General features: G+C 56.0%; 2 protein-coding genes across 5 annotated transcripts in view; both read left to right on the forward strand.

Moving 5' to 3' along the window:
* Positions 1-3,319, forward strand: part of UQCC1 (ubiquinol-cytochrome c reductase complex assembly factor 1) — a 102,414-nt gene extending 99,095 nt beyond the window's left edge. For all 4 annotated transcript variants that reach the window (XM_066235514.1, XM_066235515.1, XM_066235513.1 and 1 more), the window contains one exon: positions 2,715-3,319. In XM_066235514.1, the coding sequence (XP_066091611.1) occupies positions 2,715-2,849 (135 nt within the window). In that variant the 3' untranslated portion in view covers positions 2,850-3,319. The remainder of the gene's footprint in view (positions 1-2,714) is intronic.
* Positions 3,320-13,944: 10,625 nt separating this feature from the next.
* On the forward strand, positions 13,945-22,031 carry FAM83C (family with sequence similarity 83 member C). Its single transcript, XM_066235202.1, has 4 exons — positions 13,945-14,577; positions 16,726-16,893; positions 17,105-17,229; positions 17,762-22,031. The coding sequence occupies exons 1-4, from the start codon at positions 14,065-14,067 to the stop codon at positions 19,182-19,184; spliced, it is 2,229 nt and encodes a 742-aa protein (XP_066091299.1). The 5' UTR covers positions 13,945-14,064; the 3' UTR covers positions 19,185-22,031.
* Positions 22,032-22,052: the final 21 nt, after the last annotated feature.

Genomic DNA, 22,052 nt, shown 5'->3' on the forward strand with positions numbered 1-22,052 from the left:
ATGTGCGGGGCTGCCCGGGGCCGCACGAGGCTGAGTGCCCAGAGGCCGTGCGGAGGGAGGGAACTCCGACCCGAGCATGTCAGCAGTGGGCACTGCTGACAGGCACCGTCTGCGTATCCACCGGGAGCAAGGCCGGCAGCGGGGAACATTTGGCCTCTCATTCGCTGTGCACGCAGCCTTCCGCGTGCCAGTGCTATGCCAGCTCACAGCCCCCGAGCCTGTACGGTGCAGCGGGTGGGATGGTGCGGCCGTCTGCTGTGGCCCTCCTCCGTGCCCACCGTGAGCCCCAGAGTTGTGTTTCCTGCTCCTGGTTTCCAGCAGGCCTGGGCTCCAGGCCACCTTCTGCTGACCTCCGTCAGTCCTCTTCCTCCGAGTGCTCTGCATAGTCAAGTCGGTCTCCCCACTTCGTTCTCACGTCTCTGGCCCCGGGGCTCCCCTGACGCCCAGGTTTCTAGGAGAAAACGCCAGAATGAAGACTGCCTAGTTAGTTTTTCTCAGGCCTGTGGAGAACTCACACCTTGATCTCTGCGCCCTGTGATGCTGTGCTGATGGGAAGCTGCTCTATAGATGAGCGAGCAAGTGGCAGGGAGGAGGAACGCAGTGGCCTCTCCAGGGTCTCCTAGTGAGTCACCCGCACAGCTGGCTAGAACCCGAAGCCGGGTGATTCATGTCGCCACCGGAGGCCGCAGCTGCTCAGACAGCTCATCAGCTCAGGCTGGCCCATGAGTCACACCTTCGTTCATGGGCCTGGCCCCTGGAGCCGAAGGCCTCACCCTACAGTTATTCTTACTCACCTGTGTCCCCAGCCTTCAGGCCTCCAATAGCCCAACCCTGGCTCTGAAGGAGAAGCTAGCCAACAGGACCATCTTGTTGATTGCTGGAAAAGCCACATACTGAGGCTTTTCAGACCCAAAGGGTAGAGAACCCCCGAAGCCAGGATTTCTGTTTGATCAGTCTTTAAAACTGCCAGAGCCCGACAGAGGGCACTATGGCCAGGGGACCCCACCCACAGCGAGTTCTGAGACTCGGACTGTTCACTGGACTCGCCCTCAGCCAGGAGGTGCAACTGGCAAAGCAAATACTATGTTTTCTGAGAGACCAACCCAGCTTTTCCATCTGCTGTGGTGGGCTTGTGCCAGGGGCCACGACAGGGGCAAGGCTGGCACCTCTCTGAGGGTCCTAAAGGAAGGGGCTGCCACACTGGTGCCCCAGCAAGAGGCCAGCAGTCGAACAGCAATGGGGCTCTTAGGGAAGCTTGGAGCTTTGATGGGTATCCGCTCTGTCGGCAAACATTCTGGGCATCTGCTATGCCAGGCATTGTATTCAGAAAGCAGAGGGTAAGGGATCCGAGTCCTGCCCTCAGGGAGCCAGCTCCTGGTTTGGCGAGACACCAGTCAGGCACAAGGGTAACCTGGAAAATCAGTCTGTGATGTGACACAGGTGGGAACAGAGGCCAGACGGGAGACTAAGTCTGAGCCGAGGGACCAGGGAGACCAGGAAGCTGGGGCCTGCGTGGACGCGCTAGCCCTGCTCCAGGATGCTGGCTGGTGTGGTAGGTGGTCCCGAGACCCGGTCAGGACGTGTGGAGATTGTTATCCCAGGAGCTGGGCGTAGAGGTGGCTTTAGGAACAGAAATGGAGTCATTGGCAAGGGAAGTCGTGGGTTTTAGGAAAGATAATGAGTCAGTTGACCTTGCCCCGGAGGACAGCAGGACATGAAGAAATCTAGCCCTGAGGTCCTGTGAGAGGCTGGGGTTCAGTTCGAAGGTCGGCAGCCTGAGTTTGAAGCTACAGAAGTGAAGGAACTCCTGGGAGAGGGGGACGGTCCAAGGCCCAGAGGAGGCCCCAGGCTGGCCTGCTGCCCTGGCCCCAGACGCCTGCCTGCCCCCTAATAGAGACGCCTGCTCCAACCCAGCTCTCACCCCAGCTTTGGCCTGGCCACTTGAAGCAGTTCTCGTCCTGCTCTTCTTCCTAGCGGCAGCCTGGGGAGCCCTCCGAGACTGCCCTGAACTCCTGGGACTCAGCCACTCGTTAGATGACCTGCCTCATGCAGGATAACTGCCTGACCATCTCTCCCCTGCAGCTGTTCCTGTCCTCCATCACAGCTGTCCCCGCTCTGCAGAGCAGGTTGGGGACTGAACCCCCAGTCATCCTGGAGGGCTGGAGGTGGGGCCCGCTGCCCAGAGTCACGGCCAACTGACCATGGAGTCGGCCCACTAGAGGACAGCAGAGACATAGTTCAAAAGAATCAGTCGCCGTGACTAGCAGTGTGCCTGTGTTCTATCATTTTTTCTTGCCCTAGGTCCTGTCAGGTGCACGTTACTTTTCGCTTTCTCAGACAAGGGAACTTACATCTCAGAGAAGAGAGTCCACTCACCTTGAGGACCATTCATTGCTATTCTGAATAGACACACACACACACACCCTGCTTAAGACGTGTCTCCCGATACATCGTCCCTAGAACTTTCTTTCAGTCCGGAAAGCCAGGGCTTGTATGTCTGTTCCAAGGCATGATGGCAAATTCCCTAAAGCCTTCCCAGGGAGCTTCCCGTGACTTGTCTCTCCAAATCAGAGACTACCCATGGCCAGAGAGCTGGGATGGTCAGAAGTCCCCTTGTGCCCCTCCCTTCCGCTCCTTTAGAAGGCTGGTTCCTAACGCCATCTCACTCTGTCCTTCCCTGTCCGTTTCCTCTGTTTCCCGCTCTTCCCTTGCAGATTCAGTACCTGGACTCCATGAATGGTGAGGATCTGCTTCTGACAGGGGAGGTGAGCTGGCGCCCTCTAGTGGAGAAGAATCCTCAGAGCGTCCTGAAGCCTCATTCCCCCATTTATAATGATGAGGGTCTTTGATGAGCTGGTCCCTCTGAGCCCCTGACCCGCCGGCTCTGAAGAACTGCTGGGGGAGAGGCGCCTGTTAGGCCTGGACCCTGCAGAAAGTGGCCTGAACTGACCTATGAACAGCGTGTGTCAAATACCTGGCCCCATTTGTGTTGATTTTCCTCTTAGTACGCCCAGGAATCTGAGCTGATGGGATATAGTACCAGGAGGAACTCTTCTGGGCCTTCATCTCCCGCAAGAGAAGCCCTGAGCAAGAGCTCCCCGACATGTTCCCCAAGTCCCCCTGGCAACCTGAGATTGACAGCTTTTCCCAAAGGCCGCAGAAGGGATAGGGGATGTTAGAAAGAAGGGACATACCCACCAGGGGTCCACCGTGGCCTCGGAGCAGTTTGTAACACTGCCAAGTCAAGACGCTCAACCCTGCTCCGTCTCCTGGCTTTGAGCTGTGGGGTTGAGCCGGCCATTAAAAGAAACAGAATCAACTGTCTCGTGATTCGTCTTCATTCTCGAGTCTTAGAGACTTCCCTGAGGTGGCAGGTGCTACGAGCCAAGGAGTGCCCCTCAGCTCAGAGACAGGCAGGGAGAGCTCAGGGGAGTCTCTGCTGCTGCTTTTGCCTCCGATTCATGGAGATGTCACAGTTCTGGCCTGGCCACAGCCTGCCAAGCCCTGTCGGCCGGGGCCCCAGCGGCCTCTGATAGGACAAGCCAAGGGCTTGTCATATCTCAAGCCATTTGAAAAAAGCCCTCAACAACAAAGGTCCCTTTGTCACCCTCCAGTAACCCGGGTGAGGAACATGCTGTCTTTCCTCTCTTGGTTCCCCTGTGTGAGATGTTGGGAGAAGAGAACATTCTTCCTGGCTTTGTTACCCCGTCTCAGGACCCGCCCCGTGCCCGCCTTCCGCGCCCTTCCCAGCGTCTGGAGCGAGTAGGCTGAGACTCCGTGGTCTGAGCACTTGAGGGCCAGTCCCCTCCCCCCTCTGAGTGTGGGTCATCTCTTGGGGGACTTTCTTTAAATTGAAGAAAGGGGGCGGGGAGCCATATTGCCCCTCCTTCCCCCATCAAACTTCCTTCATTTAACTTGCTATAAAATGAGTCATATAAAGAAACTCTATATGGGTGAGGTATATCCCACTTCTGTGAAAACATTACAAATCAAACGGCCTTCTCTGAGTTTATTTAAGATGCTTTTGTTGTGAGCGGGGCTCTCGAGTGAAGCCTCCTCTGTGTGTGTCAGATAATAACACCTTGTAACTCATTACAGCTGGGCACTATTTACATAAACCAGAGCTGAGCCAGGCAGGAATTTGCTGATTAATTTATTTTTAATGGAGTGAAGTATACCATGCACCAAAATAAACTTTACTGTGTGTACCTAACTGCTCCTGCAATGGATGGAAAAATTAATGGAACAGATTTTGGCTCCCAACCCTACATTAATTCATATATAAAAGTGATTTGAGCCTTAACCCATTTGCTGCCCACGGCAGCTCCGCGGCCACAGATCCCAGTTCAGCTACCGGGCTTGCTTTAGAGTCGTGGAATCTCTGATTGGGAAGGAACTTGAAAGGTTCTTCAGTCCAGCCCTGGTCCACAACTTGACTCCGTTTCCCAACATCCCCGTTGGCCCAGGTTCATATAGCCCTCTGTGAATACCTCCACCGCAGATGGTCCCGGCCTCGGAGTCCGGTCCTGTCTTCAGGAGCAGCCATCACACACTGCCTGCCGCTTGTGTGCAGTGCTGCGTGTCTCAGGGCCGAATGGGCCCATCATGTCTGTGTGGTCCCAAGATCTCGCTTTCTGGCCATCGGCATTGTTCACTGACTACATACCCTCCCCCTTTCAAGGTAGAATCCAGGCTTCCCGGAGGCTGCAAAACTCTTCTTAGTTTGAGCCTTGCTTTTTTTTTTTTTAAGCGAGAGAGAGAGGGACAGAGAGGAAGGGAGAGAGATGAGAAGCATCAACTGGTAGTTATAGCTCTAGTTCATTGATTGCTTTCTCATATGCACCTTGACTGAGGGGATCTAGCTGAGCCAGTGACCCCATGCTCAAGCCAGCAACCTTGGGCTTCAAACCAGCGACCATGGGGTCATATCTATGATCCCACGCTCAAGCTGATGGCCCCATGCTCAAACTGGTGAGCCCATGCTCAAGCCAGAGACCTCGGGGTTTTGAACCTGGGTCCTCAGCTTCCCAGGCCAACACTCTTATCCTTTGCGCCACCGCCTGGTCACATGAGCCTTGCTTATTTTTGTGAGTTTCTAAGCCATTTCTTCCTTGAACAAACTGAACCACTTGGGGTTACCAGAAGAGACCATTCTGTGTATTTTCTCTGCCTCAATCCTCTTCCTCCGTCTTTGGGCTAAAGAAATCCCACAGGTGGCCAGGTACTGGCTCCTGTCCGCCCCAGGTGGTACCCTCTGCTGTGGCTACTTTCCTCCCCACTCCATCTGCACTGTGAGCCCTTCAGAGTGGGCACTGTGATCGGGTCAGTCACACTATTTTCCACTGCCCAGCAGAGCCCCTGCCTCGTGGTAGGCATCAGTGTAAGCTTTGACAAGTGGAAGAAGGAATGAATGACTAAATCATCAATCATCAGTACAGGCCCCCCAAAAGCCCATTCCCTCAGTCTGACCTACAGTTCAGCTTATTTTAACAATGAGCTCAATAACAATAACTCAGTGTTTTTCTATTGTATATTGTTACTACATAGTTTACGAAACGAAAACATGATTTCTTTATTTTTATTTTCACTGATTTTAGCAAGTGAGGAAGGGAGAGAGAAAGTGACAGGAACATTGATTTGTTCCTGTATGTGTCCTGACCAGGGATCGAACAGGTAACCTCTGAGCTTCCGGCAGTGATCTGACCAGCCAAGCTTCCGGCCAGGGCCAGGGCCTGATTTCTTATCCTCAGGGAGATTGACCTCTAGGAATCATTTTGTCACTTATTTGTACTCTATGCTTCCAGAAAGGATTAAGAGACACAGTTACAATAAAATGGCCAAAACAAAACAAATTTTAAAAGATAAGGAGCTCATATCGGGAGGGAAGAGAAGGAGAATAATAATGTTAGATAACCTTGGCTGCTAGTAAAGCAACTTTCACAGGACTTTTTGGGTAATTTGTGAAGTGTTTTTAACGCATTATCTCACGGCTGTCCTATAAATAGGCATTATCTTCATCGTTTTTATCCCCTTGACACAGGTGAGGGGACTAAGGCTCAGGGAGGCCGGTGGGGTCACTGAGGGTAAGGAGGGGCCCCGCGTGCAGCCACCCACATCCTCCAGCCCCGGCCCTGGCTCTCTCCCGGCCCACACTGCCTGCCGCAGGGCAGCGAGGAAACGAGTCTACAGTGGAGTCTACAACTGCTCTGAGCTCCCCAGCAGCCGAAGGCAGAACTGGAAAGGCCTTAAGGTCATGTAGTTCCCCTCGTCACATAAAAGGAGGTGCACTTGTTCATGGGAAGAAACAAATGTTTTCCTTCCTCCTCAGAGAAGAGTGCCTTTTAGGCAGTTTAAATGAGAAATACTGCACAATGGAGTGAATAGTACCGTACCCTTAAGATTTAATTTTGTCTAAAATAAAAATAATAATCAATCATGGACCCTGGCCAGTTGGCTCAGCAGCAGAGCGTTGGCCCGGCGTGTGGAAGTCCCAGGTTCGATTCCCGGCCAGCGCCCATCTGCTTCTCCACCCTTCCCCCTCTCCTTTTTCTCTGTCTCTCTCTTCCCCTCCCACAGCCAAAGTTCCATTAGCAGGCGTCCCCAAACTACGGCCCGCGGGCCGCATGTGGCCCCCTGAGGCCATTTATCCGGCCCCCCACTGCACTCCCGGAAGGGGCACCTCTTTCATTGGTGGTCAGTGAGAGGAGCACTGTATGTGGCGGCCCTCCAACGGTCTGAGGGACAGTGAACTGACCCCCTGTGTAAAAAGTTTGGGGACCTCTGCATTAGAGCAAAATTGGCCCGGGCACTAAGGATGGCTCCATGGCCTCTGCCTCAGGCGCTAGAATGGCTCTGGTTGCAACAGAGCATCGCCCCCTGGTGGGCATGCCGGGTGGATCCCAGTCAGGCACATGCAGGAATCTGTCTCTCTGCCTCCCCACTTCTCACTTCAGAAAAATAAAAAAAAGAAAAAAAGTCATGAATAATTGCTATTTCTTTCGTCAAGCTGAGATGAAAGCCCCGGCCACAGTTCGGCTGGGACAGTTCGCACTGGCTGCTGGGGCGGGTGCTGCTTGTGGGTGTTCTCACGTGTATCTCATTTAATCCTCAGCCGCAGTTCTGCAAGGTGAGTGTCCTGAGGCTCAGGCTTCCTCTGGGGGAAACGGAAGCCAGGGGCGGCCCAGAGTTCTGCGGGCCAAGTCGGGTGGTTCCAACACCCGTCCAGCGCTTCCGGTCTAGAAAGGGAGGACTAGGTGGGGAGAGGGTTCGGTTGTGCTACTATCCAGAATGAAACCTAAAGCAGCGCTCCAGCCTCACGGGCGGTGTGGGCACAGACACAAACTAAGGAAGAAACAGGACAAGGGCTCAGAAGTCAGAAGTGCCTCGAAGAGAAGCGGGACACGCTGGGAAGGCTGAGGTACCCGGAACAGGTGGTGAGGGTCTGCTCAGGGGAAGGCACACGACTCCAGTGGACCAGCCGCGTTGGTTGCTAAGGGGAGAAGAGGATGCAGAGACTGGGGGGGGGGGGTGACCCGGGTTATGCTGCCGGGACAGGCCACAGGGAGCCACCTGCCTTCTTGGGAAGGGCTGACGTCCCTTCCCGAAAGCTACGATGCACAGCAGTGCACAGGGCGGTTGGCTTAGTCACAAAGGGATTCTAGGCATCTAGGCTTGAGGGCCTGGGGTTGCAGAGATTCAAAGGGAAGTTCAAACCCCAGAGGAAAATAATCACAGCTCTTCTGGGAGATGGGATGTCCCGCCTATGAGGGGAGCTTGAAAAGAAGAATCCCCCTTTTGGGTTTTTTCCCTATGAGACAGAGCCGGTAGGGTGGTTGCCCCCACCCACCATGCAGCAAGGAAACGACCACTGAGAAGGAACCACTTACAGGCTCAAGGTGACCCTGCGGCAAAGCTGAGCAGTCACATGTCTTCCGAGCCTGACCCCATTGCTTTTGATGCATCGTGGTTCTGTCTGCATGGGGGGGGGGCACTCTGGTAGAAGACTAGATAGTAGACATCCCCAGGGAGGGCACGGGAACAGGGCAGGAATGGACCTCGGGATGATTGGGCCAGGGGCCAGGGACTGGCCTTGTCAAGCGTGGAAGGGACACTTGAAGTCACGAAGCTGGACGAGCTCCCAGAGGCGCAGTGCTGGGAGGGGGTAGACAGGTGGCAGGGAGGCACAGGGGAAGCGTTCCGGGGGGGGGGGGGTAGGAGGTGCAGGGCCTGGCATGGGAGGGGGAGTCTGGAATGGAGGCCAGGGGAGAGTAGAGCTTCCCGGAGGAGGAGGAGGAGGCTAAGCTCCTAATGCTGCAAGCTGCAGAGAGGAGGGCTGGGGAGCATGCGTGTGAGGAGAGCATTCAGACCTCGTCAGGAACGGGAGCTTGGGGAGGACACAGATCGCAAAGGGTTAAGAAGGCAGGGTGTGGCAGCAGCTGTGGCGTTTGGGGAAGTGCCTCGCTGAGAAGAAACGGAGAAAAAATGGACAGGGGTTAGGACAGCGGTGCAAACGACCCTCCCAGCACGGGACAATGCTGAAGATGTGCTGGGGTGGCGCGCGAGCCGGATTACGTCTAAACTACTTAGGGGAAGGAAGGGAACTTCCCACAAATGTTAGGTGGTATCTTACTGTTACTATGTATATTATTATCATTATCATTGTCATCCCTCTGGAAGTGGAAGCCAGGACGTGAGAACAGGGCCGGGCTTTGGAGCAGAGGAGGGAACCACTTGATCTGGGACTAGAAGACCAAAATGGATGGGGGGTGGGGGGGCAAGGGACTTCTGAGCTGAGGGCTGAGGAGGAACGGGTGCTCACGCTGGTCCACACACCCGGGGAATCCAGCGCTGATCCGCTGTTCCGGAGAAGCGGGACGGAAGAGAACCTGGCAGCTTCGTGGGCAGAGAACCGGGCAGACCCAGAGTGTTCAAACTCCTCCTTTGGGAGTGGCACTCCTATACTTGTGCCCTGGTTCTGCCTAGTCTCCCCACCCTCTCCCCACTGCACCCCACCCCAGGCCAGACCTCAGGCCCCTTGCTGTAATCCCCTACCCACTTACCCGTGCCCAGGTGCTAACTGACCCATCCCAAGTTTTCTGTGGCTTCCAGAGGCCTTTCCCTGAGCGGTGCCAGCGAGCCTAGGACCTGGACCCTGCTCGGGTCAAGGACCCTCCCTCTGCTGAGGGAAGAAAGGTCCTGGAGGTCCTGACTAGGTGTTCCCAGGAAGGGGGTCTTCCAGCACTGACTGACCTGTAATGCCAACAAGTGACGGTATACGGCGTGCACACTGTCAGGGACAGGGACCTCCTGCCCCTCCGGCGCGCTGCCTGGACCGAGGCCCGAGGGGCTCACCCGAACTTTCAGTCCGGAACCAGAACTGGAAACCTGGGGCCTATGCAGGCCTGCCCCTTCCCTCTTTTCCTCTCCCTGCGGCCAGAAACAGCCCCTTCAATTCCCAGTCACCGTCTGGGAGGGAGCCTGCATGGGCTGTGCCCTAGTTGGGGGTCGGGGGGTGCGGACATGGTTCCTCTCAGGTTCCAGAATGGGTCGTGAGCTCTAAACCCCAAACACTTGGTGTATGCCTCGGCTGAATTTGTGGCTTATAATGATTTATGAGTTTGCCTTCCCCACTGAACTGAGTTCCTTCGGGGCACAGACCAGGGCTTACTCATCTTTGGAACCACAGTGCTGGCCTAATGTAGGCATTAAATCCATACAGGGTGGCTTAGGTGGACGGAGGGGAGGGCAGGAAGGGGGAGAGGTGGCTGGATCACCCACTGGTGAATGAGAAGAGATGGGGAGGCGTGGGGGAAGGCTGTGCGGGAAAGAGAGACCCATTGTCACTATGTACAGTCCGGACCCAGACACGGTCCCCTTTCTGAAGTAGGGTGCCAACATTCTCATTCCTTGGAGTCCCACGTGCCCAAGAAAGGTGCGAATACTTCTCTGGGTACACCTCCTGTGAACTGGGGAGAGGCCAGACCCCAGAGCCACACTCCCTGACATGGCCCGGGAGCCATGTTCACCCTCGGGGCCGGCCTCTGGTCCAGAAGGGGCCAGGGACTGACCAGGGGGGCCTGTGGCCACCGCTTTGTTTGTCCCCAGGCCTTCCCCAAGTCCCTGTCTTTTCACGGCCGGAAAGCTCTGGAATCGGCCTGCACCGAGCGGCTGCCACGCTCAGCCAGCCTCGTGAGCCAGCGCAGCCCAGTCATTCCTCACAGCAGCCTGGCGAAGGAGGTGGTGCTGGTCCCATTTTACAGATTCAGCCACCGTGACTCAGGAGGGATTGTTCAACTCATTAAGTGCCAGAGCCAGGGTGACCTCCCGAAGGCCTGTGTGGTGCTCAAGGACGGTGCACCACGCCTGTCTGGGTTGCTCCGGAGTCTGGTGCCTTGGGCTGCTGTCCCGTGGGAGACTGCTCCCTAAGGTATCCCAGAATACCACCGCTCTGGGAGTCTTGGCAACCTCCGTGCACTTTAGCAAGGCCCTCTTCAGAGGGTGGCCTGGTGGCCTTTCTGACGGTCCTTTCCTGTGCCACCGCCCCCCCCCCCGGGCATGCCCCTGCCCCTCTCGGCCTCCTGCCTGGAGCACCCTGCTTGCCATTCTGTCCATCCGGAAGTCTTTTTCATCCTCTGATACCCGGCTCAAGCCGACCTCTGGGCATCCTTACCACCTGGCCCTGTATCTCTAGATCTAGGTCGCTTCATTCAAGGGAGTTGGGCACACTCCTCCCTACTTGCCCTGGTGGCTTCTCCCAGGAATCCCGTCTCCCCAGACCCAGAGGAGTCACATGAGAGGTGTGTGGCGGTGTTGGCATCGCAGCAGCCACGCCTGGAGGGCTGCAGCCCAACCTTGGCTCCCGCCACCCCCACAGGACAGTCACCGGCCCAGGCGCCACTTGGCTTCTTAGAGACAAGGCTAAATGCCCCCCAGGATGGCAGAGTGATGCCGGGCAGGCGCCTGACACACCCCCTGGACAGGAAAATGTTTTTCTTCCTCTTAATAACAGTTATTAAGGGGCCGGTGCCCAGCACACTTCAGCCGGGGTCTGGGCTTAGCTATCTATACGGTTCCCGTCACCCTGGGCCCCCACCTCTTGGCCAGGCCCACGGCCAGGATCCACCTATCTACCCTCCTGTTGCCCTTGACCCACTCAGCCCACAGGGAGGGGCTGCCAGTCCTGCAGCCCTAGGGAATTTAATTTGATTCACATGCTTTCATTATTAGGGGATCCTTTTGACTGAATTTCCCCATCCCAGCTCCCTTGTACCAGAGTTGGGGTCAGAGACCACTGCCCAGGCGCTTGTGCACACAATAGATAGGTCTATGCCCAGACATGCACACACGAGTACCTATACACAGATGCCTGCACAGGTAAGTAGACACTGACATGCAGCTCGATATTTAAAGACAGCCAAGCAGATGGGCAAACATCACAGTACATACATGTACATACGTGTACATACGTGCACAGGTACAATTCCACGTACGTAGAGGCATATATGTTGAGCCACACAATTGTCAATAGTCAGTGGTATTTACTTACAAAAATGGAGTATAATACAAGCGTGGACCTGGAAATGTATAAAACTACAGAGCCAAATGGGTACACCCATGTTCATGCAGTGTTATGCACAATCATCAAAGGATAGGAACAGCCCAAGTGTCCGTGGATGGGTGAGTGGACAAACAATGCGGTCTGTATACACTGGAATATTACTCGGCCTTGAAAAGGAAAGAAATTCTGACACCTGCTACAACATGGATGAACCTTGAGGACATTAAGTGAAATAAGCCAGTCACAAAAGGATAAATACTGTATATAATTCCACTTACATGAAGTACCTGAGTCCAATTCACAGAGACAGAGAGTAGAGAGGTGGTTCCCAGGGCATGGAGAGAGGGGAGTTCATGTTTAATGATTACAGAGTTTCAGCTTTGCAAGCTGAAGAGGGTTCTGGAGATGGTGGTGAAGGTTGCACAACCGTGTGAATGTACTTAGTGCCCTGAACTGTAAAGGGTTAAGATGTAAACTACGTTCGTGTATTTTACCACAATCAAAAATAATTTTTTTTAAAAGCCAGTATTTCTGGTATACCATCAGGTATGCAGGAGCACCCTGAGGGGTGAACACAGGAACTCGGCCACATAGAAACGCGGCTGCCTCCCCTGCCGGGAGCAGTTCTCCGACCCAGACGAGGCCCTGGTTCTCCCCTGAAATCTGGAGATAAGGCCCTAATGAAGGGCCTGCCACCTCGGCTACCCCACAGCTCCTCACCTTCCCACGGTCTGGCCTTGCTTTCCCCGCCGCCCGCCCTCACAGCCTCCCACCCCGAGGGAAGGGGCTCCTTTGAGCTCCTGGGGCTCCTGTTTCTGCGATGGGGGACAGTGCTCTAGCACTTCAGCTCATGGCCAATGGCTTTCCCTCTCCTCCCTCTCCCCCCCACCTTGTAGACTCCTTAAAGACAAAGCCCAGCCCCGTTCATCTTTGATCCCAGGGCCCAACTCAATGCAGAGGGGCCCCTACCGCCCGCCCCCCGCCCCCCGCATGTGTTGGGCCCTGTGTGAGATTCTGTGGCCATAAGAGAAGCTCTGGATGTGATCGCAGACCAGCTGAAGCCATTGCCATCGGTACTGAACAGGGTCACGAGATGTGGCAATAGGCCTCCCGGCCATCCTCATTACCGCCTCCCTCCACAGAGAGGTGGTCCCTCAAGCTAGCCCTGCTCCATGGGACCACTTCTGCCTGGCCTGGCTCCCCACCTCGCTGTCCTCTGCTGACCCCCCTTCTCCAGAGCCAAGCCTCCCACCCGTGCTCCCGAGGGCTCTGGGACTTTGGCCCGTGTTAGCAGCACAGATAAGAAACCTGCCAGCCCTGTTTGCCTCCTGACTCTGCAGTGTGTCCCCTCCACCACCACCACCCCTTCTCTGAAGCGACCTTTCTCACTAACCCTTTAATACTGGGCTCCCGAGGCGGGGAGGAAGGAAGGCTGTGGTCGGGTCCCCACCAGGCCAAGAGCTTCCTCAGAGCTGCGGCTGTGGAAACGCAGCCATCTGGAACAGCATCCCTCAGGGGTGGGCCTCGACACGCTGCCCCAGATGTGCCACGTCCCTTGTTAAATAGGCAGGCTCCAGAGGTCTACTGAGACCTTCTGGGTCAGAACCTCAAATGGGTGGGGCCTGGGGATCTGCATTTGAACACATCCTGGCTATTGTTGGGAATTACATACAGGGTGAGAGAGGGCCACTGCTCTAGACCCGAGGAGGATGAGCTCAGAGCTGGGCTGGGGGTGGGAGAGGGTAGTGGGAGGGCCACAGCTATGGGGATGGAGAATGGCAGGGCCGTGTGGGAACAAAGGGCCCGTGGGGGGGGGACGACGACAGATAGGCCATGTCCTTGCAGTTCCGCTCTTAGGGCCTGAGTGCAGGTGCTGAGGCTTGCGGCATCCGTCAGCGTGGGTTTGGGGTTATGTCAGTCTCTGCATTAGTGTTTGGGTCAGTTTACGTGTGATCAGAACGTGTGGTCTGCACCTGTCGACCTATAGTCTATGTCTGTGTGTCTGTCAACTCTCCGTATGTCAGTTAGCCTGCATCCTTGCATGTTTACGTCTTTATCTGGGTGTCCTTAAATCATTCCTTCACCCTGGTGTGTGTGTGCGTGCATGCGTGTGTCCCTGACATAATACAACCTCCAGGGGGCTCTGGAAGGTCGGGCTTTGAAGGAAACTTGTTAAGAGCCTAGTGCAGAAGGGACAGGCAATGCTGGGGCGGAGTGGGGATGGGGGATGGGGGCAGGAGTGCGCTAAGAGCCTACCCCTAACGTTTTCCTGTAAGGACAAGTCCCAACAGCAGGCTGACAGGTGAGGCTGACCCAACAGGTTCCAGAAGCCAGGGGCTATGGGGCGGAGCGGAGCTCTCTGACTTAGGGTGGCAGCGGTCGGGGGCCCTGCCACACAGGCTGGCTGGCAGGGGACAGGTTTGCCGGCCTCTTCTTCCTGCTGCAGCCAGCTGGGGATACAGGCCATGAACTCCTGCTGGAGGGTGACAGCGGCCTAGTGGGCAGGCATGTTCGGAGGCCTAGGGCCCGGGGGCCCGGGAGCCCAGGGAGCGGCAGGACCCCTGCGGGGTCGGCTGGAGGAGCTGAAGCGGCCCTGGTGGCGGGAGAGCTCCCCGTTGGTGCTGCAGCACAGCGAGGCGGCCCGGCTGGCGGCCGACGCCCTCCTGGAGCAGGGCCAGGCTGCCTACCTGCGGGTCATCTCGGAGGAGCGGGAGCTGCCCTTCCTGAGCGCCCTGGACGTGGACTACATGACCGGCCATGTGCGTGGGGGTCCTGAGCTTGGCGAGGCCCAGGGCCCCGAGGCCTCAGGCCCTGACCGCCTCAGCCTGCTCTCCGAAGTCACCTCTGGCACCTACTTTCCCATGGCCTCTGACATAGACCCCCCAGACCTGGACTTGGGCTGGCCCGAGATTCCACCGGCTACGGGCTTCGGCCCCACCCAGGCTGTGGTCCACTTTCAGCGGGACAAGACCAAGAACATCAAAGACCTCCTGCGTTTCCTCTTCAGCCAGGCCCGCACGGTAAGGCCGGCATCTCTCCAGGCGCTCATTACACAGACTTGGAAACTGAGGCCCCAGAGGGGAGGGACGAGCCTGAGGACAGACCGCAGCTGAGGGGCAGCGCCGGGGCTGGGACTTCTGCCCTCTTGTCAGATCACAAGCTGCACTTTATCTGCTCAGGGACGTTATGGATAAGCACAGAACGGGGATGGCCCTCTGGGACTCCACGAACACCCTGAAAACACATGATGCGAAGTCGTGCACAGCGCAGGGAGGGGTCCTGCCTGCACCCTTCTGTGGGAGAGGGTGTGTGGCTTTCGTCAGGTTCTCCAAAAGGTTTATGATCCCCCAAACTAAGAATCCCAACCTTGGTGAACATCTGAGCCAGCCTTTGATGTATGGAGAGAACTGAGGCCAGAGAGGGGCTGCGACAAGCTCAGGAAGGTCCAGTCCGTTGGTGAAATAGCGCTCAGGGCTCAGGGGTCAGGGAGAGAGGAAGGGGTCCTGACTCAGGCACAGCCGTGCCTCCGGGCGCCTGTCACCATCCACCCTTTGCCCTTTGTGCACTGTGTCTCCTGCCGGGCCTGAGGCAGAGGACCCCCGACTCAGGGGGCGGGGGAGGTAATCAGGTGGCCCCAGGCAGGATCTGAGGTGGGTCGGCTTCCGTGCCCTGGCCTGGGGCAGCAGCGTGGAGGGGTCTGTTGCAGAGAACAGGAGCCCGGATACTGGGATCTCGGGATCCCATTGGTACCTTCAGAGCCTCCCTGGCAGACCTGCCTTTGCCTCGGGCAGGGGAGGGCTGGGCCTAATTGGCACTGGGAGTGGGGTTATTAGGCAGGTGGCTGCTGTGGTCACCCCTGTTCTTTTGATCTTTCCTGCCTGTCCTTGTTCCCCCCTACCTCTGGTCAGGCCTGTGCCATGGATCACTAGGGCATCCTCACCCCCATCTAGACCCTCTTTATCTCTGGGCCAAAAGCCAGCATTCTGCTTGGGGCTGTCACTGACTCTGAGTGACCTTGGGAAGGGCTTCCTTTCCCTGCTGCCCGATGCCCTTGTTTGTTCAGGAGGCAGCCGGAAAGGAACGTTTATTGAGCTTCTGTTGTATGTTGAGTGTTTTCACATTTAACTCCCCATAACTCGGAGATGTAGTTATCATTACTCCCATTTAGCGGATGAGGAAGTTGAGGCTTCCAGCATCTTTGCCCAAGGCTGTGCCATTAGGAAGTAGCAGAGTGCAGGTTTGAGCCACGCTTCATGCGGCTCAAGCTGTAATGCTTTGCTCTGCGCCTCCTGCCTCTCGGCCTGGATTGGGAAGGGCCGGAAGGGACAGTTGGGGGCTTGTTGGTGCCAGTGGTTTTCCAGGGCTATGCTGAGGCGGCCCATTATATGAGGTCACAAACCCTGGCCCCTCAACTGAGGAGAAGACCTGGTCCCACTTGGCGTGGGTAGAAGTGAAGGAGTTCGTGGGTGTAAGATGTCACAGACCTCAGGGAAACTGAGGCAGGTCTGGCCAAGGACATTGAAGACCCCAGTGCCTGGCTTGCAGCTCGGACCCTTGAGAAGGGAATCCGACACAGTCCCTGGGCCAGAGGTAGGGCTGGTGCTGGTGGGGAGAGCGTGAGGACCCAGGCTGGGAATGGGGTCTGGGTTCTGTTTCCGACTCCTTCCGCCCTCTGGCCCAGAGTTTCCTCACGAGTAGAGTGCAGCTTTAGGCGGGTGCAGTTGATCCACAGACATCTTTGAGAATCTGAGATGCTGAGGTCACCGGTTCAAAACCCTGGGCTTGCCTGGTCAAGGCACATATGGGAGTTGATGTTTCCAGCTCCTCCCCACTTCTCTCTCTGTCTCTCTCTCCTCTCTCTCTCTCTCTCTCTCCCTTTCTCTCTGCTCTCTAAAATGAATAAAAAAAAAAAGTGGGTGGAGAATCTGAGGACAGATGCATATTCTGTCCTCAGGAAAAAAAATGCACACACAAACTTGTGTAACAACCGGGGGGTTAAGACAGTGAAACCTCCCTGTGTCTAAGTTAAGAACCACTAGGCTAGGTTATGGCTCAAAGCCCTTTCAGGTCAGGTTTTCTTGCAGGGTCTGGCCTCCTACTTTTGAGTCCAGTGCTCTTTACCTGGGATTCCAGCCCCTGCCGGGCTGACCTTCCCCTCCCTCCTCCAGGTGGTGGCTGTGGTGATGGATATATTCACCGACATGGAGCTCCTGTGTGACCTCATGGAGGCCTCCAGCCGGCGTGGTGTTCCCGTCTACCTGCTCCTGGCTCAGGAGCACCTGAGGCACTTTCTGGAGATGTGCTACAAGATGGACCTCAATGGGGGGCACCTGCCGGTCAGCAAGGAACAGGGGCAGTAGCCAGGGGGTGGGCTGGTCAGTCAGGGAGGACACAAGAGTCCTTTGGGTGGTCAGTGAGCACTGGGGGTCCATGGGAGTGGGGGACCGCGTTCCTTAGCTGTTGGAAGGTCAGAGACGCCCAGGGGCTTAAGTCCCATTCTCTCAAGGTCACCCCCCAACCTTCGTCCTTCGTCCCTCCTTGGCTCAGAACATGCGTGTACGGAGCACATGCGGGGACACTTACTGCAGCAAGGCAGGCCGCCGCTTCACGGGGCGGGCCCTGGAGAAGTTCGTCCTCATCGACTGCGAGCAGGTGGTGGCGGGCAGCTACAGGTGAGCGAGGGGGACCAAGGGAGAGGGACCTGGGCCGGGCCACTGGCTGGTCAGGGCGCCTGGGATCTGGCTTTGAACTATCCTTCACTCCTCCATCTTTTCCAACGTGGGCTGAGCAGCTACCATGCGTGAGGCACTCTGCTGGGCTCAGGGGGCAGCGTGGGAGCTGAGAGCCAGCCCCAGGCGGGGTCTGCAGGCACTTGTGCTGTAGAAGGTTTACTTTAATGCCACCGGCATGGAAAAAGAACTATATATTTCATCTCGGCACTGGAGGGACTTCGGGGAAGCTTTCCCCTTTCGGAAGGGGAAGTTGAGGCCCTGGGATGGGAAACCACGTGCCCAAGGCCACGAAGCTGGTCTAGGACTTCTACAGACTGTGTCAGAGCTCCGCCCCCGCGCTGGGCCCCTGGTGGTGGTGGTGTCAGTAGTGTGGTGGTGTTGTTGTAGTATGTAGTATGCTCTGCTGGTTGTGACTCCAGCCTGGGCCCAGGGTCCTCCCCTCTGTCTCCTGACCCTGACGCCCCGCCCCCAGCTTCACCTGGCTCTGCAGCCAGGCCCACACCAGCATGGTGCTGCAGCTGAGGGGCCGCATCGTGGAGGACTTCGACCGGGAGTTCCGCTGTCTGTATGCCGAGTCCAGGCCTGTGGAGGGCTTCTGCAGTGGCGAGGGTCCCGGGGCGCCGTGCCCTCCTCCCGTGGCCCTGGCCTTCGGGCCCAGCATCCCAAGCCCCACGTCCTCGTCGCCCTCCAGCCTCAGCAGCATCAAGCACTCCCCTCTCATGGGCCGCGCCTTCTACCTCGCCCTCCCAGGAAGCAGTGGCTGCAGTGACATGGGTGTGGGGTCCTCATCCCCAGGCCTTGCTTGTCGTGAGGCCAGTGGCCAGCGCCCCCTGCAACGCCAGCTGTCAGATCCTAACCATGGCTCCCCACCAGAGCCCTACAGGGCCAATCTGGGCAAGCTGGGCTCATCCCCATGGTCTCAGTCCTCCCCTGCCCTCAACCACAATAGCACCGGCCCCTTGCCCCTGGCGGTGGGGTCACCTCTGCTTACTTGCCCGCGTTCCCGCCTCCCCCTCTCCCGGGGTATCCCAACCTTGTCCCGGCTCCCAGAGAATGGGTTCCCGGAAAGCCAGGAGCCCAGCCTCCCCCGAGGCCGCCGAGGACCTGGCACAGCCCTGGAGACAGTAGAGGAGAAGTCATCTCTGAGTCAGAGCCACAGTCAGCTGGATCTCCTTGTCCCCTTCCCCAGAGCCCAAGAAGCAGGAGGCCTCGATTCCGGCATTGCCCCCAGTTCAGACCCCCCTTGGCCTGGTGAGCAGGCCCGAGAGGACAGGAGGTTGTCCTCAAACCAGAGGTACAACCAGCTGGATCTCCTGCCCCGGGCCCAAGGTGCTGGGTGTGGCCCTGAGTCAGGCTCCCTCAGACCTGGTAATGGGGCCCCAAAGGATAAGAGGCTGTCTCCAAACCACTGCCATGGCCAGTTGGACCTCCTGGTACAGTACCCCAAGGCTGGGGGCCCCAGAGCGCCCCCGGAAGCCAAATCCTCAGCCAGGGCTGGCAAGCAGGGTCCAGCTGAGCGACGGCAGACCCTGGGCCACAGTCAGCTGGACCTCATCACAAAGTTTGGCCCATTCCGGGGCGACGGGCCCGGGCCCAGTAGTCTCCCTGGACGGAACCATTCTCGCAAGCCTGGAGTGGGCTCTGAAGATGAGAAGCGGCTGACCCTGGGCCACAGCAAACTGGACCTCATCACCAAGTATCATCAATCGCAGGGTGCCAGGCAGGGAGCTGCACATGGCCTCCCCGGGGGCCCCACAGGTGGCCATCACAATGGCAGTAGCAATGGCTCGTTTGGGGATGAGAAACGGCTGACCCTGGGCCACAGCAAACTGGACCTCATCACCAAGTACAACAAGTCCAAGTTCAAGCAGCTCCGAAGCCGCTTTGAGTCCTAGTCTTGCTCCCAGCAGGGACATGTGCTTCCTCCATCTGCTGAGACTCTAGATTTGCTCAGGTCCCAGAGTTTGGGGTGAAGGCTTGAGCATGAGGCTTCACAGGGAGGAAAGGGTGTCTAGAAGCCCAGGCTAGACACTCCCTGGGCTCAGGATTCTTGCTTACACACACGAACCCAAACACAGACACACCCACACATGTACACACACACACACATACACAGGGAAATGGAACCCACAGTTAGTGTAGTTTGCCACTGCTGGGCACTTCACACCAGTTATTTCTTTTTTAAAAAATTCATTTTAGAGAGATGGCAGGAGAGAGAGAGAGAGAGAGAGAGAGAGAGAGAGAGAGAGAGAAAGAAGGGGGAGGAACAGGAACCATCAACTCCCATATGTGCCTTGACTGGGCAAGCCCAGGGTTTCAAAACTGTGACCTCAGCATTCCAGGTTAACGCTTTATCCACTGTGCCACCACAGGCCAGGCCCACACCAGTTTCTCATCCTTCATGTTCACCTCCTACAAGATAGACCTCCTGTAGGTAAATAATCCTAGGATCGTAGGTATTATCTTTCCCATATTATAAATGTGGAAACTGAAGTCCAGAGAATTTAATGACTTGCTTGGAATCAGGTCTAAGTAAGTGGCAGAGTAGGGGTCCAAACCTGTGTCTCTGACTCTTAAGACAGTGTTTTTGCACAGACATGATGCACAATATCAACAACTCATATGTCCCCATGCACACGAAGTACATACATCACAGAGATACACCAAATGCCTGCAACGATATACGTAGCACGCTAACAGGGTTTGCATCCACAAGCTGCGTACCCATGAACACAATAAAAATCATTTGGCTAGCCTGACCTGTGGTGGCGCAGTGGGATCAAGTGTCGACCTGGGACGCTGAGGTTGCCTGTTCCGATACCCTGGGCTTGCCTGGTCAAGGCACATATGGGAGTTGATGCTTCCTACTCCTCCCCTTTCTCTTTCTCTCTCTCTCCTCTCTGAAAATTGAATAAATAAAATCTTAAAAAAAAATCATTTGGCTAAATGAATAGCTACACAAAATATATACATTCAGTCACACTGTAGACCCCTCAGGATCCACAGACCATAAATATGAACACACACACACACATACACACACGGCATGTACCAAGAAGTATTTCCTTGTACTTAAGCTGTGTACCCATGGCCTTTGGGCTGATAAATGAGTCAGACACAGTGCCTGGATTAAATGCCTAAACCACTGGCCAGCAAGACAAGGCTGTATCTAACTAAAAACAAACCAATGACAGAGGGTGGAGGAGAGTGACGGGCAAAAGAGTTGTGATGGTGGAGCGGGGGGGAAAATTCCTTTAAGGAGGCAGCCTTGGAACCGGGCCTTGAAGGATGGGGACGATTTGGACAGATGGAGGAGAGGGTTAGGGGACCTCTTAGTAGATTGACTCGGGTGAAGAGATACCAGGGAGGGGACTGAGGGAGTGGGTCTGAGATGGACTGGGGAGGATGTAGAGCAGGGGTCCCCAAACTTTTTACACAGGGGGCCAGTTCACTGTCCCTCAGACTGTTGGAGGGCCAGACTATAAAAAAAATATGAACAAATCCCTGTGCACATATCTTATTTTAAAGTAAAAAAACAAAACGGGAACAAATACAATATTTAAAATAAAGAATGAGTAAATTTAAATCAACAAACTGACCGGTATTTCAATGGGAACTATGCTCCTCTCACTGACCACCAATGAAAGAGGTGCCCCTTCTGGAAGTGCGGTGGGGGCCGGATAAATGGCCTCAGGGGACTGCATGCGGCCCGCGGGCCGTAGTTTGGGGACCCCTGATGTAGAGGATGTACAGACACAGACTTTGACACACACACAGACACCATTTTGCTCCATGTCCCTAGGAGCACAGGCTTTGATAAGTTGTGGTTCCCTTTCCTGAGCTCCCCACCTGCCTGGAACAGTGTTATACATGGTACAAATCAATAAAAGCAGACACGTTGACCCAGCGGCAACTTGGTGTATCCTGAAGAAGGCCCTGTTATGGGACTGCGGGTTGGGGACAGGAGAAGGCACCACTTAAGGCGATTATGGAGGGCTCCCTGGAGGAGTGTGGATGGTCACAGGAGGGCGGAGAGGAGGAAAAGGGCCTCCAAGCACCCTCTGCTCTCACTGTGACATTCTGAGTGCTCGTGTGGCTTTTGTAGATTCTACAAAATGTGGGACAAGTATATCCCATCCACGAATGCATGGCCCTTGACTGGCACTATCTCGGGGACAGAAGGTGGCTGATGAATGAGTGATCAAGCAAGCACATGCAAAGGGCCCATAGAGGAAGCCAGTCAGCCCCCACTCCCTTGCCCACTCTGGAGCCTCCCTAAGACCCTGCTTCATCCATCCTCCCCTCTCTCCAATACCTTCTTCAGCCTGGTTTCCTCTACTTCTCTGTCCTTGCCCCCTTCTCCAGCCTCTGTCTGGCTCACTTCTCACCTGGTCTCACCTCCATGAGTGACCTCATCCACCCCAGCCTTCAGCCCCAAATCTCAGCGCTTCCCTCACCCCTGGCTGGGCTCCAGATCCGTCCTGGACGTTTGTCTCACACCTTACACTCAACATGTCACCTTCCCCACACCTTTTCAGGCTTTCACTTCAGTCAATTCCTCCATTATCAACTCCTCTGTGAAACATCCTGGCCCCTCCTTTCGTATGCCTCCCATCCAACCAGCCCCAAGTCTCGGTCGCCCATACGTCCTAAAAACGTCCTAAAAGCTGAATGAATGAATGACGAATGAATGAAAGAATGTGAGCAAGCTGGGAGCGGGGCCAGGTGGCGTCAGGACCTGAGCTAGTGCAACCACAAAGTAC

Source organism: Saccopteryx bilineata, chromosome 6 (assembly GCF_036850765.1).
Source record: "Saccopteryx bilineata isolate mSacBil1 chromosome 6, mSacBil1_pri_phased_curated, whole genome shotgun sequence".
Classification (NCBI taxonomy): Eukaryota; Metazoa; Chordata; class Mammalia; order Chiroptera; family Emballonuridae; genus Saccopteryx; species Saccopteryx bilineata.

Bases quoted from the DNA above. Each gene is read 5' to 3' on its own strand.
- FAM83C (XM_066235202.1), top strand. From the start codon at position 14,065: ATGTTCGGAGGCCTAGGGCCCGGGGGCCCGGGAGCCCAGGGAGCGGCA. The intron at 14,578-16,725 runs GTAAGGCCGGCA...TCCCTCCTCCAG, and splicing joins TCTTCAGCCAGGCCCGCACG to GTGGTGGCTGTGGTGATGGA. The intron at 17,230-17,761 runs GTGAGCGAGGGG...CCCCGCCCCCAG, and splicing joins GTGGTGGCGGGCAGCTACAG to CTTCACCTGGCTCTGCAGCC.